General features: G+C 45.9%; 1 protein-coding gene across 1 annotated transcript; it reads right to left on the bottom strand.

Annotated features, from left to right (window-relative positions):
- Positions 1-1646: 1646 nt before the first annotated feature.
- LOC146579259 (toll-like receptor 13) lies at positions 1647-10601 on the bottom strand. Its single transcript, XM_085267941.1, has 6 exons — positions 10593-10601; positions 7792-8053; positions 3176-4622; positions 2824-2891; positions 1966-2083; positions 1647-1884 (listed from the first exon to the last, which is right to left on the bottom strand). The coding sequence occupies exons 1-6, from the start codon at positions 10599-10601 to the stop codon at positions 1647-1649; spliced, it is 2142 nt and encodes a 713-aa protein (XP_085124067.1).
- Positions 10602-15337: the final 4736 nt, after the last annotated feature.

Below are 15337 nucleotides of genomic sequence, written 5' to 3'. Positions count from 1 at the left end.
TCTTATGAATAGCGAGGACAGGGTTGGCCATAAATGTTCGTAGAACTCAGCAGGGACGCCATCTGGGCTAGATGCCTTGTTACAGAGTATTTGATTAAGAATAGTTCTTCTAGAGCTATAGTTTATCCAACATCGTACCTTGATCTTGTGTTAAAATAGACAGATCTATAGCACTCAGAAATTTGTGAATGTTTTCCATATTTGGGTCATGGTCAGAAGTGTATAGATGCATGTAAAACGTCCTAACAACATTATTTATATCTGGAAGATAATGAAAAGGTTTCCCTGCTGAGTCTTTGATAACTGTACTTGTTTTTTTTATTTTGCTTAAGTAGGTTTGCCATATATTTATCTGATTTATTTATTATTGTATTTAGATTTCTCATGTGTCAACCGCTGTATAAGAAACTGTGATTTTGCATTTAACAAAACATTTAAATCAAGTCTGTGTTTTCTTAAATCACACACTAGCTTTTCAGAAGGGTTGGTTGTCCAATTTCTTTTCAACATTTTAATTTTTTCTTCCAAATTGTGTCTTTGTCCTTTTTATAGGATGAGTATGAGATAATCCTGCCCCTTAAAACAGCTATGCCAGTTTCCTATAATAAAGTTAATAAATGTTGGGAGAATCATTTATATCCAAAAAGGATGTCCATTCTCTTTAAAATATTATTAAGTCCTACTTTTTTAGCAAAGATGTGTTCAAGCACCATCAGGTGGTCGATTTTTGTTGCCATTTTTTATTGAGTTTCAAAGAGACAGGTTTATGATCGCTTTGGATGACGGGAATTACTAGCTGGGGGAATAAATATATTCTCGATGATGAATGATGGACTTGGAAAAGTAAGTGAATCCTTGATCATCAGGGTGGTTTAAACTCCAGCTCTCACAAAGGCCATAATCTTCCATGTATGGTTTAAAAATGACAGTCGATTGATATGTTCCATTATTAGGACTTATTGATTAGTAGTTAAATATAACAATATAAAAAATATGTACAACCCTAACCCCATTTTTATATTTATATTTGCACCTCTAAACACAACTATGCTTGTTCTTTACATAAACTGTATATGAAAGATGGATGGAGCCACCACAGCATTATCCACCAGCTGGAGAAGTCCCATTATGAAGCCTCAAGTTGAGCATGTCTGCAATCTTCATTTTGGTATTTTGAACGTAAGGGGGTGAATCTGACATGGATACCAAAGGATATCCTGGGCCATCTGACCTCAGCAAATCACATGATAGGGTGGGGCTAGGTTTCACAATGAGCTCACCCAAAACCTTGGCTGATTGTGACCTACACCCATTTTCACACCTTGGCTTGTGTGATTAGGTAGAGGATCATTAGAGGGTCCATTGTCCCTCTCGGAGGGACACTCCCACAGGGCTTAAATCTGTGACTCTCCACCATTTGGCCCTAGAACTTAAGAAGCTTCTCAGATGAGAGGTGAAACATCTTCAAGCAACTTGAAGTCCAGACGCTTTCTTTCCCAAGCTCCTTCGAATACAAAAGAATAAGAAGAGCAACTTGTCAGTCTCACTGTAAAGCATACCCTGATTTATTCTCATTTGCAATAACTATATCTGCTTTTTACAAACAAACAATGATTTTTCCACCTCAGGTAAACTTCAGTGGATGACTATGGGCTGTCCAGTGCGGAGTCACGTGTGCTCAGTGGGGTTTTCTTCTCTCTCTCGAGAGCTTGTCGTATTTTCTGCCAGAAGACTCCAGTGTGTTGACCAGCCTGTGGCCAGCTCAAGTAAGAGCTCCTCTTCACCAGACTCCTTATTTGGTAGTACGGAGACAGCTGGTTGGCTGGTATGTCCTCCAGAAACACCATGATCAGCACATCCTTGTGCTCATCGAACAGACGGTAGCTAAAGAGATCACACGCAGATTAATCAGTGTAGAAGCTGGCGATGTCATTACATGTAAGGACAAAGAGTTGGTAACCATACCTGGCCATCTGGATTTCTTTGGAGCACCACTCACTCTGCAGGTAATTTGGGCTGATCACACAGATAGTCTTTCTGCTGTTATAGATGGCCTCTGTAATGTTTTCTACAATGGGCTTACCTGTAAAAACAGAAATCTGAGACATTAAACAAAAATCTCACACATCAAACATGTCAGCATTTTTCAAGTTTTAACATTTTCTAGTTAAAACAGCTCTGGTGAATAACATAATGTGTAGCCTTTTCTATAAGTTAAAACATTCTCACTTTTGAGAATAGCAGGATCTACAGTAGTGTCTAAATTCCAGTCACAGCCTTTGGAGAACAAAGAACAATTCAATAAGCTTCTCGAGTAATAACTGGTGTTGGTCTTAACTTTAATTTTTATAGTTTCTGGAATCCAAGGCTTACAAAAACATCGGGAGTACAAAAACAGCTGTCTTTCTATTTTCTTTTATGCAAAACACAACTTCATGATTTCCTTTTCCTACATGTAGGATGCTTTGACAGTTGAGCAGCACATCTAAAGTTTAATTTTAGAGGTTTAAAGATCAATTTGTAGCTCTTGTCCAGATAGTCAGTCTAGCATTCAAACTTTGTTTTGTGGGTCATGTGTGATTGGCATTCTTGTTTGACATCATATCAACCATTTGTGTTTGCGTAAACGTAGTGTAGTAAAATTTTGAACAAAACAAAACAAAAAACGGTGGTGTGAAACCCTGATCTTTGTCATTACAAGTTTAGAGTGGCAACAATAGTGTTTAAAGGAAAGATGAGACAGAGTTTGTGTGGTAGCTCCATTAAATATTGATCTAAAAATAGAAAAATAGAAAAAAAGAGGCTAATGATAATCATATATACCTGGTTCAAAGTCTCTGTGGTGCAGACAGAGTTTCCAGCCCTGTTGACCCTCCAGCTCTGGAAGCAACCCCATATGAAAAAGAAATAGTAAAAACTTATATGTGATTACTCATGAAAGTGGCCACTTTCATGAGTAAATCATATAAGGTTTACATGATTTACTCATGAAAGTGGCCACTTTCTCATTACTTTCATACATTGTTTTAGTAAGTATCCAAAACATACAAGTTTCATTATATAATTTTTCAAGGGATCTTATATCTGTTTTCACTCTTATATGCTTTTCATACAAGTTTCACACAAGACAGATACAAACTTTATAAGATTTATATATATCTTTTCCATATGGGACTCTCCACAGACCCAAGCTTCATCATGAACATTGTAGGAGACAAAGGCATCGTAGCTGTGAGGAATACCTTTCTTCCTCCTCTTATTATCATAGAGAAAGGCCAGGAAGAGGTAATAGGCATATGTGAGGTGTGACCTCAGGAAGTGATAGATGAAGGATGCGAGGAGAGTAAGCACAACTAGACTAGAGCTAAAAAGGAAGCAGAGCAATGCAGCATCTATCCGACAGGAGTCAAAACCAAAGTCAAGGAATTTTTTTCCCCGTTGGCTGACAGGAAACGCACAAGTGTACTGATGTGCATTAACAACCTGTGTCTGTTTGCTGCCTTGAATCCACTGGATAAGACCGTAATTAGAACATTCACATGTTAAAAGGTTAGCAGATAGATCCAGATATGTCAAGCCTGGAAGGGATTGGATAACTGTTTCACTGATTACAAACAATTCATTGTCACTGACGTTTAGCCACCTGAGTGCCGACAGTTTGGCCTCTGCTAGAAAATCCAAAGACCTGAGTTTATTGTTGGAGAGGTCGAGTATTATCAGGTTTGGAATTGGCAAGAACACGTCAGATGTTAAAACTGAAAGCTCGCTGTAAGATATCCTCAGATGTTTCAGTTGCGGTGTGTATTTAAATGTGTCTGGGTACAAAGATCCCATGAAATATGCCTCTGTTATTAAGTACTCTAAAGAAGTCAGACCACTGAGAACATCTTTTGAAATATCGTAATATCCTCTATGAACCTTTATAACAAGTTCCTTCAATCTTTTTAAATTTGAGAAAGGCCTATCCCTTTGTTCAGAGCTGTTGTGGGTTCGGCTTTCAACAACATTTAAGATCAGAGTGCTTAAGTTTGACAGTCCACTGAAATGGTCGTAAAAATAATTATCACCTAACAGATAAAGAATCTGGAGGTTATCAAGTCCTTCGAACCCTCCTTCATCAACACTGTCACACTTGTCTAAGTCTATATACAAGTATTGAAGGGAAGACAGACTATGAAAATCTCCATGAATGAAATTCATGATATCAATATTTCTCAAATTTAAAAACTCCAGTGTCTGTAATTTATCTTTGAATGTATCTATAAATGACATAATCTTGTTGTTTTCAAGATTTAAGATTTTCAAATTGTTTAAATTTTGAAAAACACAGTCAAAGATATAGGATATTTGATTGTGGCTCAGATCGAGTATTGTTAGGCTTGTTAAATTCCAGAAGTAAGGACAGTAAAGTTCACTGATGTCATTGGAACTAAGGTCATAGACTTCCAATGTGGTGAGTCCTTGGACGGCCACTGGCAGTTCGGACAGTTCATTATTTTGTAATATCAGGCTTCTGAGCTGTGTCATTGACGGGAGTGCATTATCAGCCATGCTTTTTATATTGTTAAATGATAAGTTGAGCTCAATAAGGTTAGAGCAAGACTGCAGCATGTGCTCTTTTAAGATAAGATAAGATAAGATAAGATAACCTTTATTAGTCCCACACGTGGGAAATTTGTTTTGTCATAGCAGGAAGTGGACAGTGCAAAAGTTATGACGCAAAAATTAGAATACAATAAGAATAAATACAGTACACAGCTGTACAGAATAGAATAAAATAATATACTATATACAGTAGAATAAAATAGAATAAAAATATACAATAAGATAAAAATAGAATACGAATGCTATATACAACTGAGTAAAAATACAACGATGCCAGAAAAGATTATTGCACTTAGTGTTATTGCACATGTGTGGATGTGTGTGTTTGTTCAGTTAAAGTCTTTGTTGTGGAGTCTGACAGCAGTGGGGAGGAAAGACCTGCGAAATCTCTCCGTCCCACACCGTGGGTGCCGCAGTCTCCCACTGAAGGAGCTGCTCAGTGCTGTCACAGTCTGCTGCATGGGGTGGGAGACGTTGTCCAACAGGGATGACAGCTTAGCCGCCATTCTCCTGTCACTCACCACCTCCACTGGGTCCAGAGGGCATCCTAGAACAGAGCTGGCCCTTCGGATCACCCTGTTCAGTCTCTTCCTGTCCCCAGCAGAGATGCTGCCGCCCCAGCAGACCACACCATAAAAGATAGCAGAAGCCACCACAGAGTCATAGAAGGTCTTCAGGAGTGGGCCCTCCACCCCAAACGACCTGAGTCTCCGCAGCAGGTACAGCCTGCTCTGCCCTTTCCTGTAGAGGGCGTCTGAGTTATGAGTCCAGTCCAGTCTGTTGTTCAGATGAACACCAAGGTACCTGTAGCTGTCCACAGCCTCAATGTCCATACCCTGGATGTTCAGTGGTTGCAGTGGAGAATGCTTGTGCCTGCGGAAGTCTACCACCAGCTCCTTGGTTTTACTGGCGTTGATCTGGAGGTAGTTCAGCTGGCACCAGTCCACAAAGTCTTGAGTCAGTCCTCTGTACTCCTTGTCGTCCCCATCAGTGATGAGGCCGACTATTGCAGAGTCATCAGAGAACTTCTGCAGGAAGCACTGGGTGGAATTGTGGGAGAAGTCTGCAGTGTAGATGGTGAAGAGGAACGGAGCCAGAACCGTTCCCTGTGGGTCCAGTGATGAACTTGTTAGGCGCCGAAGCTGAGCCAGGACCAACCGCTCCAGGGTCTTCATCAGGTGGGATGTCAGAGCCACCGGCCTGTAGCTGTTGAGGTCCTTGGGGCGTGAAGTCTTTGGCACTGGTACAACACAGGAGGTTTTCCAGAGCTGTGGGACTCTTCCCAACCTCAGGCTCAGGTTGAAGAGGTGCTCCATCACCCCACACAGTTGGTCCGCGCAGGACCTGATGACCCTCGAGCTGATGCCATCTGGGCCCGCTGCCTTCTTGCCATTAATCCTCCTCAGTTCCCTCCTAACCTGGGTGGTTGAGAGAGACAGGCTGGAGCCTTGTGTTGAGTGTGTATTGGATGCTGTTGTTGGGGGTGGGGGGGAGTGAGCAGGGTGAATAGAGGAGGTGTGAAGTGTCTGAGGTGTCAGAGGTGGAACAGCAGCAGTGGGGGTGGGTGAGTCTGCAGCCGATGTTGTAGACTGTCTCATGGTTGAATCAAATCTGTTGAAGAAATGATTCAGTTCATTTGCCCACCTCACATCCCTCCCAGGCAGAGAGTTCTGCTGTTTGTGGCCTGAGATGGTTCTGAGGCCTCTCCAGACTTCACCAACGTTGTTTTGCTGAAGCTGGTTCTCCATCTTCTGCCTGTAGCTGTCCTTCCCATTCCTTATCAGTCCCCTCAACTCTCTCTGCACCCTTTTCAACTCCTCTTTGTCTTTGGATTTGAAGGCCCTCCTCTTCTGCTTGAGGACAGCTTTAATTTCTGGGGTAATCCAAGGTTTGTTGTTGGAGAAACACCGTACAGTCCTGGTAGGTACGGTGTTATCCACACAGAAATTAATATAGTCAGTAATGCATGTAGTAAGGCTGTCGATGTCCTCTCCATGGTCGTCACAGATCACCTCCCACACAGTCGACTCAAAACAATCCTTAAGAGCCTCCTCGCTCTCCTCTGACCATCTCTGCACTGTGCGGGTGGCTGGTGGCACCCTGCGCACTAAGGGCTCATACACAGGGACAAGGTGCACCAGGTTGTGGTCAGATTTGCCCAGTGGAGGGAGAGGTGATGAACTGTATGCCTCTTCAGCATTGGCATACAGTAAGTCCAGTGTTTTATTGTCTCTGGTTGAGCAGGTCACATACTGGGTGAAGGTGGGCAGTGTGGAGTCCAAAGAGGCATGATTGAAGTCCCCTGATATTATGAGAAGGGCTCTCGGAGATTGAGTTTGCAGTCTGCTGACCACTGAGTGGAGAGTGTCACAGGCTGCATCCGCGTTGGCCGAGGGGGGGACATACGCTGTTATTGCGATAACATGCGAGAATTCCCGGGGCAGATAGTACGGACGCATGCTAACGGCTAACAGCTCAATGTCTCTGCTGCAGAGTTGTTCTTTCACAGTGATGTGCCCAGGGTTACACCATCTGTCGTTCACAAAAACTGCCAGTCCCCCTCCTTTCCTCTTACCGCTCTCTCTCGTCCTGTCCGCTCGCAGCATCTGAAATCCCGGTAGTGTCACGCTTGTGTCCGGAGTTAGCGGTGTTAGCCACGACTCCGTTAGCATCATGATGCTACATTGCCGGTACTCCCTCTGTGACCAGGTTAGCGACGTGAGCTCATCCATCTTATTGGGCAAAGATCTTACGTTTCCAATGATTACAGAAGGAAGAGATGGTCGATAACGTCTCCTTCTCGGGCGACAGCGCTCCTTCCCAGCACGACACCCCCGTCTTTTCCTCCTCAGCTCGCTGGGAATGTCGGGTCTGTCCGCCGGCAGTACCGCTGCGGGACGCAGCGCTAACAGCTGATCCTTACTGTAAACAAAGGATCCCTGCTCTGGGTCCCCAGACACGCGTGAAAAAAGTAGAAATAAACTAAGAAAAACGACCAGAACTAGCACAAAACGGTAGAACATGGTTGCAGAGTCTAATTACTGATACGTTAGTTATAAAAAATTACGAGAAGAAAAGATAAGAAAGAAAGAAACTCAGATTGAGCAGAGCTGCTGTAACAGGCTGCCGCACAGCCTGTTACAAACTTGATTAGCTTGACAGACTGGTGGGTGGAGGTGCAGCAGTTGGTGTGAATTTCACTATTTCTCACATCAACTGTTCTTAGAGAAGGAATTTGGCAGGCAACGTCAATGAGACCATCATCTATCCACTTTTGTATGTTATCCATCTGAAACTCTTGAAGAGAGTAAGCAGTCTGCAGAATCGCTCTGTACACATCAAAGCTAAGAGAAGTTTCACTCATGTGCAGTCTCGTTAGGCTCCTCAAAAAGGTCTTGTTTGACACTTCCCACTCGATGTCCTTGGACCAGCCTCGCAAGTCCAGAGACTGCAGATGAGTACATCCTCTGCTGGGCTTTCTTGATGACGGAGGTGATGGTGGGCTCCCACTTCAGGTCCTGGGTGATGGTGGTACCCAGGAAGCGGAATGAGTCCACAGAGGTGATGGGGGTGTCAGTCAGGATGATGGGGGGGAGTGGGGCTGTGTGCTTCCTGAAGTCCACAATAATCTCCACTGTCTTCTGGGCATTCAGCACCAGGTTGTTGTGGCTGCACCAGGACACCAGACGTTCAACCTCCCTCCTGTAGGCAGACTCATCCCCGTCAGAGATGAGCCCAATAACGGTGGTGTCATCTGCAAACTTGATTAGCTTGACAGACTGGTGGGTGGAGGTGCAGCAGTTGGTGTACATGGAGAAGAGCAGAGGAGAAAGAACACAGCCCTGAGGGGAGCCGGTGCAGATGGTCCGGGAGTCCGAGACATTCTTTCCCAGCCTCACATGCTGCTTCCTGTCCGTCAGGAAGTCAGTGATCCACCGGCAGATGGGATCAGGCACATTCATCTGGGAAAGCTTGTCTCGGAGATGGTCTGGAAGGATGGTGTTGAAGGCAGAGCTGAAGTCCACAAACAGGATCCTGGCGTAGGTTCCTGGGGAGTCCAGATGCTGCAGGATGAAGTGTAGGGCCATGTTGATGGCGTCGTCTACAGACCTGTTGGCTCTATATGCAAACTGCAGGGGGTCCAGGAGGGGGGCCGTGAGGGTCCTGAGATGGGAGAGAACTAGGCGCTCAAAAGACTTCATGACCACAGATGTCAGAGCCACGGGTCTGTAGTCATTTAGTCCAGTGATCCTAGGTTTCTTGGGGACAGGGATTATGGTAGAGGACTTGAAGCAGGCAGGCACATGACATGCCTGCAGTGAGGAGTTGAAAATGCCAGAAAACACTGGGGCCAGCTCGTTTGCACAGTGTCTGAGGGTGGCAGGAGACACGCCGTCTGGGCCGGGAGCTTTCCGAGCATTCAGGTTCTTAAACTGCTTCCTCACATCTGCTTCATGAATATGAAGAGTTGTGGTGGGAGGAGGTGGTGTGAAATCCTCTTTTGTGTGGGGTGAGGAGGGGGGTGTTGTAGGTGAACAGTTTGAAGGTGGTGATGGCTCTATGGAGGGGGGAGAGGTGGGGGAATTAGTGTCCAAAGTGCCTCTATTGTTGGGGCCGTTGGAGGTGTGAAGGCTGCCTGATGGCTCGTCAAAACGGCAGTAGAAGTCGTTAAGGGTGTTGGCTAAGAGCAAGTCATCAGTGGAGTGGGGGGTTTTAGGCTTGTAGTTTGTGATATTCCTAAAACCTTTCCACACAGAGGCCGAGTCATTCTCTGAGATCTGCTGCTGCATCTTCTCAGAGTGCTGATGTTTAGCAATGTCCACTTCTTTAGTGAACCTGTACTTGGCCTCTCTGTAGCAGTCCCTGTCTCCGCTTCTGAACGCCTTTCTCTTTTCCAGCCACAGCTTTTTGAGTTTAGGGGTAAATCAGGGTTTGTCATTGTTATAACTCACCCTGGTGCGTGATGGCACAATGCTGTCCTCACAGAAGTGGATATAGGAGGTGACGGTGTCCGTAAACTCGTCCAAGCTGTTAGAAGCAGCCTTCATAGCGCTTTTCTAGTCCCTAAGGACCCCAAAGCGCTTTACACAACCAGTCATCCACCCATTCACACACTGGTGATGGCAAGCTACATTGTAGCCACAGCTGCCCCAAGGCAGCTCTGTCAGTGCGCCCCAAGGCAGCCACAGCTGCCTTGGGGCGCACTGACAGAGGCGAGGCTGCCAGACACTGGCACCACTGGGCCCTCTGACCACCACCAGTAGGCAACAGGTGAAGTGTCTTGCCCAGTGACACAATGACCGAGACTGTCCAAGCCGGGGCTCAAACCGGCAACCTTTCGATTACAAGGCGAACTACCAACTCTTGAGCCACGATCGCCACATACACGTATCGTCCTTCACAACCAAAGATAAACAAGGTGTAATTTCTCTGAAACGACATCACTGCCTCATTATGTGACTCTAGTTGCTGAAAAGATGCAGGGATTTGTATGTATGTGTGTAGTTAATCTGATGTGATTTTCATGATCATCACAAGCTTGCAAGAAGAACATTATGGAACTACCAAAAAGGTGAAATATATCAGCAGTTGGGGAGCATTTTGACACGATATTTCCCAATAACAACTTTCGTCTTCTCAAATCAATTAGAGAGGATGGTCAGTTAGAGGCGTGTGTATATGTGTGTGCATTTAATACAGGACCTCAAAACAGGAAGTATGAGATGGATCTATTGTTTGCCAACACAAAGCAGGCTTACAGTGCATCACCCCTCCCCCCGCTTGGCCACTCAGACCACAACCTGGTCCCTCTCCACCCCACCTACATTCCTATGGTGAAGAGGAACGTTTCCCCCCCCCCCCCCCCCCACAAAGAAGGTGATAAGGGTGTGGTCTGAGGAATGCACTGAGGCCCTAAGAGACTGTTTTGAATGCACAGACTGGTAGGAACTCTACAAGCCTCACGGTGAGGACATCGACGCCCTCACCCACTGCATCATGGACTACATTAATTTCAGTGTTGAGAACACTGTGCCTACCCAGAAGATACAGTGTTTCTCAAACAATAAACCGTGGGTCACCCCAGAACTGAAGGCCCTGCTGAACAAGAAGAAGAGTGCTTTCTGGTCGGGACACAAGGAGGAACTTAAAGTCCAAAAGGATCTTAAATACAAGATCCGAGAAGGCAAGGAGTGCTTCAGGAGGAAGATGGAAAACCAACTCCAACAGAAAAACATCAGAGAAGTCTGGAGGAACATGGAAAAAATCTCTGGACACTTCCAGGACAATTGAGGAGCCACAGTGTCTGTGCGGGTGGCTGGTGGCACCCTGCGCACTAAGGGCTCATACACAGGGACAAGGTGCACCAGGTTGTGGTCAGATTTGCCCAGTGGAGGGAGAGGTGATGAACTGTATGCCTCTTCAGCATTGGCATACAGTAAGTCCAGTGTTTTATTGTCTCTGGTTGAGCAGGTCACATACTGGGTGAAGGTGGGCAGTGTGGAGTCCAAAGAGGCATGATTGAAGTCCCCTGATATTATGAGAAGGGCTCTCGGAGATTGAGTTTGCAGTCTGCTGACCACTGAGTGGAGAGTGTCACAGGCTGCATCCGCGTTGGCCGAGGGGGGGACATACGCTGTTATTGCGATAACATGCGAGAATTCCCGGGGCAGATAGTACGGACGCATGCTAACGGCTAACAGCTCAATGTCTCTGCTGCAGAGTTGTTCTTTCACAGTGATGTGCCCAGGGTTACACCATCTGTCGTTCACAAAAACTGCCAGTCCCCCTCCTTTCCTCTTACCGCTCTCTCTCGTCCTGTCCGCTCGCAGCATCTGAAATCCCGGTAGTGTCACGCTTGTGTCCGGAGTTAGCGGTGTTAGCCACGACTCCGTTAGCATCATGATGCTACATTGCCGGTACTCCCTCTGTGACCAGGTTAGCGACGTGAGCTCATCCATCTTATTGGGCAAAGATCTTACGTTTCCAATGATTACAGAAGGAAGAGATGGTCGATAACGTCTCCTTCTCGGGCGACAGCGCTCCTTCCCAGCACGACACCCCCGTCTTTTCCTCCTCAGCTCGCTGGGAATGTCGGGTCTGTCCGCCGGCAGTACCGCTGCGGGACGCAGCGCTAACAGCTGATCCTTACTGTAAACAAAGGATCCCTGCTCTGGGTCCTGGCACCACTGGGCCCTCTGACCACCACCAGTAGGCAACAGGTGAAGTGTCTTGCCCAGTGACACAATGACCGAGACTGTCCAAGCCGGGGCTCAAACCGGCAACCTTTCGATTACAAGGCGAACTACCAACTCTTGAGCCACGATCGCCACATACACGTATCGTCCTTCACAACCAAAGATAAACAAGGTGTAATTTCTCTGAAACGACATCACTGCCTCATTATGTGACTCTAGTTGCTGAAAAGATGCAGGGATTTGTATGTATGTGTGTAGTTAATCTGATGTGATTTTCATGATCATCACAAGCTTGCAAGAAGAACATTATGGAACTACCAAAAAGGTGAAATATATCAGCAGTTGGGGAGCATTTTGACACGATATTTCCCAATAACAACTTTCGTCTTCTCAAATCAATTAGAGAGGATGGTCAGTTAGAGGCGTGTGTATATGTGTGTGCATTTAATACAGGACCTCAAAACAGGAAGTATGAGATGGATCTATTGTTTGCCAACACAAAGCAGGCTTACAGTGCATCACCCCTCCCCCCGCTTGGCCACTCAGACCACAACCTGGTCCCTCTCCACCCCACCTACATTCCTATGGTGAAGAGGAACGTTTCCCCCCCCACAAAGAAGGTGATAAGGGTGTGGTCTGAGGAATGCACTGAGGCCCTAAGAGACTGTTTTGAATGCACAGACTGGTAGGAACTCTACAAGCCTCACGGTGAGGACATCGACGCCCTCACCCACTGCATCATGGACTACATTAATTTCAGTGTTGAGAACACTGTGCCTACCCAGAAGATACAGTGTTTCTCAAACAATAAACCGTGGGTCACCCCAGAACTGAAGGCCCTGCTGAACAAGAAGAAGAGTGCTTTCTGGTCGGGACACAAGGAGGAACTTAAAGTCCAAAAGGATCTTAAATACAAGATCCGAGAAGGCAAGGAGTGCTTCAGGAGGAAGATGGAAAACCAACTCCAACAGAAAAACATCAGAGAAGTCTGGAGGAACATGGAAAAAATCTCTGGACACTTCCAGGACAATTGAGGAGCCACAGTGTCTGCCGGCTGGGGTTGGGCTAACGACTTGAATCTGTTTTTTAACAGATTTGACAATGGCCCACTTATCACCTCTCCCACCCCCCAGGTTCCATTAACCCCCCTCCAGTTGCCGCCCCCCCAGGTGCAATGCCATTGTCACCTGAGCTCTCCTCTCACCACAACCCTGCTTCACCCCTATCCACACATCTACCCGCAACAAAGCCAGGCCTACCCCCCACTCCAGCCCAGCCTCACATCTTCTTCACAGCTGATCAGGTGAGAAATCAGCTAAAGAGGATGAAGGCAAGGAAGGCAGCAGGTCTGGATGGAATCTGCTCCAGACTGCTCAGGGACTGTGCAGACCAGCTCTGTCAGGTGGCCCTGTACATCTTCAACCTGAGCCTGAGCCTGCAGAGGGTTCCTGAACTGTGGAAGACTTCCTGTGTGGTTCCGGTGCCAAAAATTGCACACCCCAGGGAGCCCAACCACTTCAGGCCTGTTGCCTTGGCTTCTCATCTGATGAAGACCATGGAAAGGCTCATCCTGCACCACCTTCGGCCACTGGTGGACTCAGTGATGGACCCCCTGCTGTTCGCCTACCATTCTGGAATTGGGGTGGATGACGCTGTCATCTACCTGGTACACCGATCCCTCTCTCACTTAGAGCAGGCGGGGAGCACTGTGAGGATCATGTTTTTTGACTTCTCCAGTGCTTTCAACACCATCCAATGCGCACTACTGAGAGGGAAGCTGGAGGGAGCCGGAGTAGGCAAACAGCTGACTGCATGGACCATCGACTACCTTACCAACAGACCACAGTATGTGAGGCTCCATGACTGTGTGTCCGAGGTGGTAATCTGCAGCACGGGGGCAGCACGGGGCACGGTTCTCTCACCTTTCCTGTTCAGCCTTTACACTTCAGACTTCTGTTATAATTCGGACGATTGCCATCTACAGAAGTTCTCAGATGATACAGCCATCATTGGATGCGTATCAGACGGGAATGATCAGGAATACAGGGGGTCATCAGTGACTTTGTTGGCTGGTGTGAGACCAACGTACTCCAAATCAACGCCGGAAAGACAAAGGAGATGATCATAGACTTCAGGAGGAAGTCACCCCCTACGACACCGGCGAACATCCAAGGGAAAGACATTGAGATAGTGGACTCTTATAAGTACCTGGGTGTTCACCTCAACAATAAACTGGACTGGACTACAAATACAGACGTCCTGTATAAGAAGGGCCAGAGTCGACTCCACCTGCTGAGGAGACTGAGGTCCTTCGGAGTCTGCAGGACTCTGTTAAGGACACTCTATGACACTGTGGTAGCATCTGCCCTTTTCTATGCAGTGGTCTGCTGGGGGAATGGATGCACGGACAGGGACAGGAGCAGGATTGACAAACTGGTGCGGAGGTCTAGCTCCGTGTTGGGATGTCCCCTGGAGTCTGTGGAGGTGGTTGGTGAGAGGAGGATGTTAGTAAAGCTGACATCCATCATGAACAACCCACATCACCCACTGCATGAGTATGTGAGTGGGCTGAGCAGCTCTTTTAGTCAGAGACTGAAACACCCTCGCTGCAGGAAGGAGCGCTTTCGCAGATCGTTCATCCCAACAGCAGTTAGACTCTATAACTCCTCAATCACGATGTCATAAGTCACTGGACACTGTGAACATCCACGGTCACCACTTCATGCATAATGGACCTTCCATGTGTATGGACATGTGCAGGTATATATGTATGTATATGTATACATATGTGTATCTTATCTTATCTTATCTTATCTTATCTTATCTTATCTTATCTTATCTTATCTTATCTTATCTTATCTTATCTTATCCTATCTTATCTTATCTTATCTGCTACTACTGCACATTCACCCAATGTATATACTACATATATATATATATATATATATATATGTTTTTCCTCTACACCCCCCCCCCCCCCCCCCCCAATTTTTTTTGCACATGTCGAGGAGCGTGTCAGGCTACATTTCACTGTGTGTTATACTTGTATAACTATGCATGTGACAAATAAAGAACCTTGAACCTTATCTTATCTTATCTTATCTTATCTTATCTTATATACAGAGAGCCAGACACCTAAAGACTAGATAACAAGACTAAGAACAGAAAATGCAAATACTGAGCATAGCAACATGACAACTATAAGAAACTATAAAAGCCTGAAACCCATACCTGACCTTAATATCATCACAAAAACCTTAATGACAGTGATACAAAATACAAAACTATAACATAAGGGTAACAAACAAGAAAACTCCTAAACATTCCCAAAACTCAAAAACCTGGGTCACAGACCCAGGACCATGACAAGTACAGGCTTAGACTTCCTTTTTTTGCCTTTAACACCGCATTACATTTTCATGGCATAGATTGCGCTCAAAATATTGGGTGGTTGACAGGAAAAACAGACAAGGAAAACCTAAAATAAAAGAAGAGGGGATTACAAATTGAGGAGGAGGTCTTAACCATAGAATCAA

The sequence above is a fragment of the Mchenga conophoros genome, linkage group LG3 (assembly GCF_057382185.1).
Source record: "Mchenga conophoros isolate Kocher_MC1m ecotype Shallow Benthic linkage group LG3, M_conophoros_male_GT1.1, whole genome shotgun sequence".
Lineage (NCBI taxonomy): Eukaryota > Metazoa > Chordata > Actinopteri > Cichliformes > Cichlidae > Mchenga > Mchenga conophoros.
This window is presented reverse-complemented; position numbering and strand designations above follow the sequence as displayed.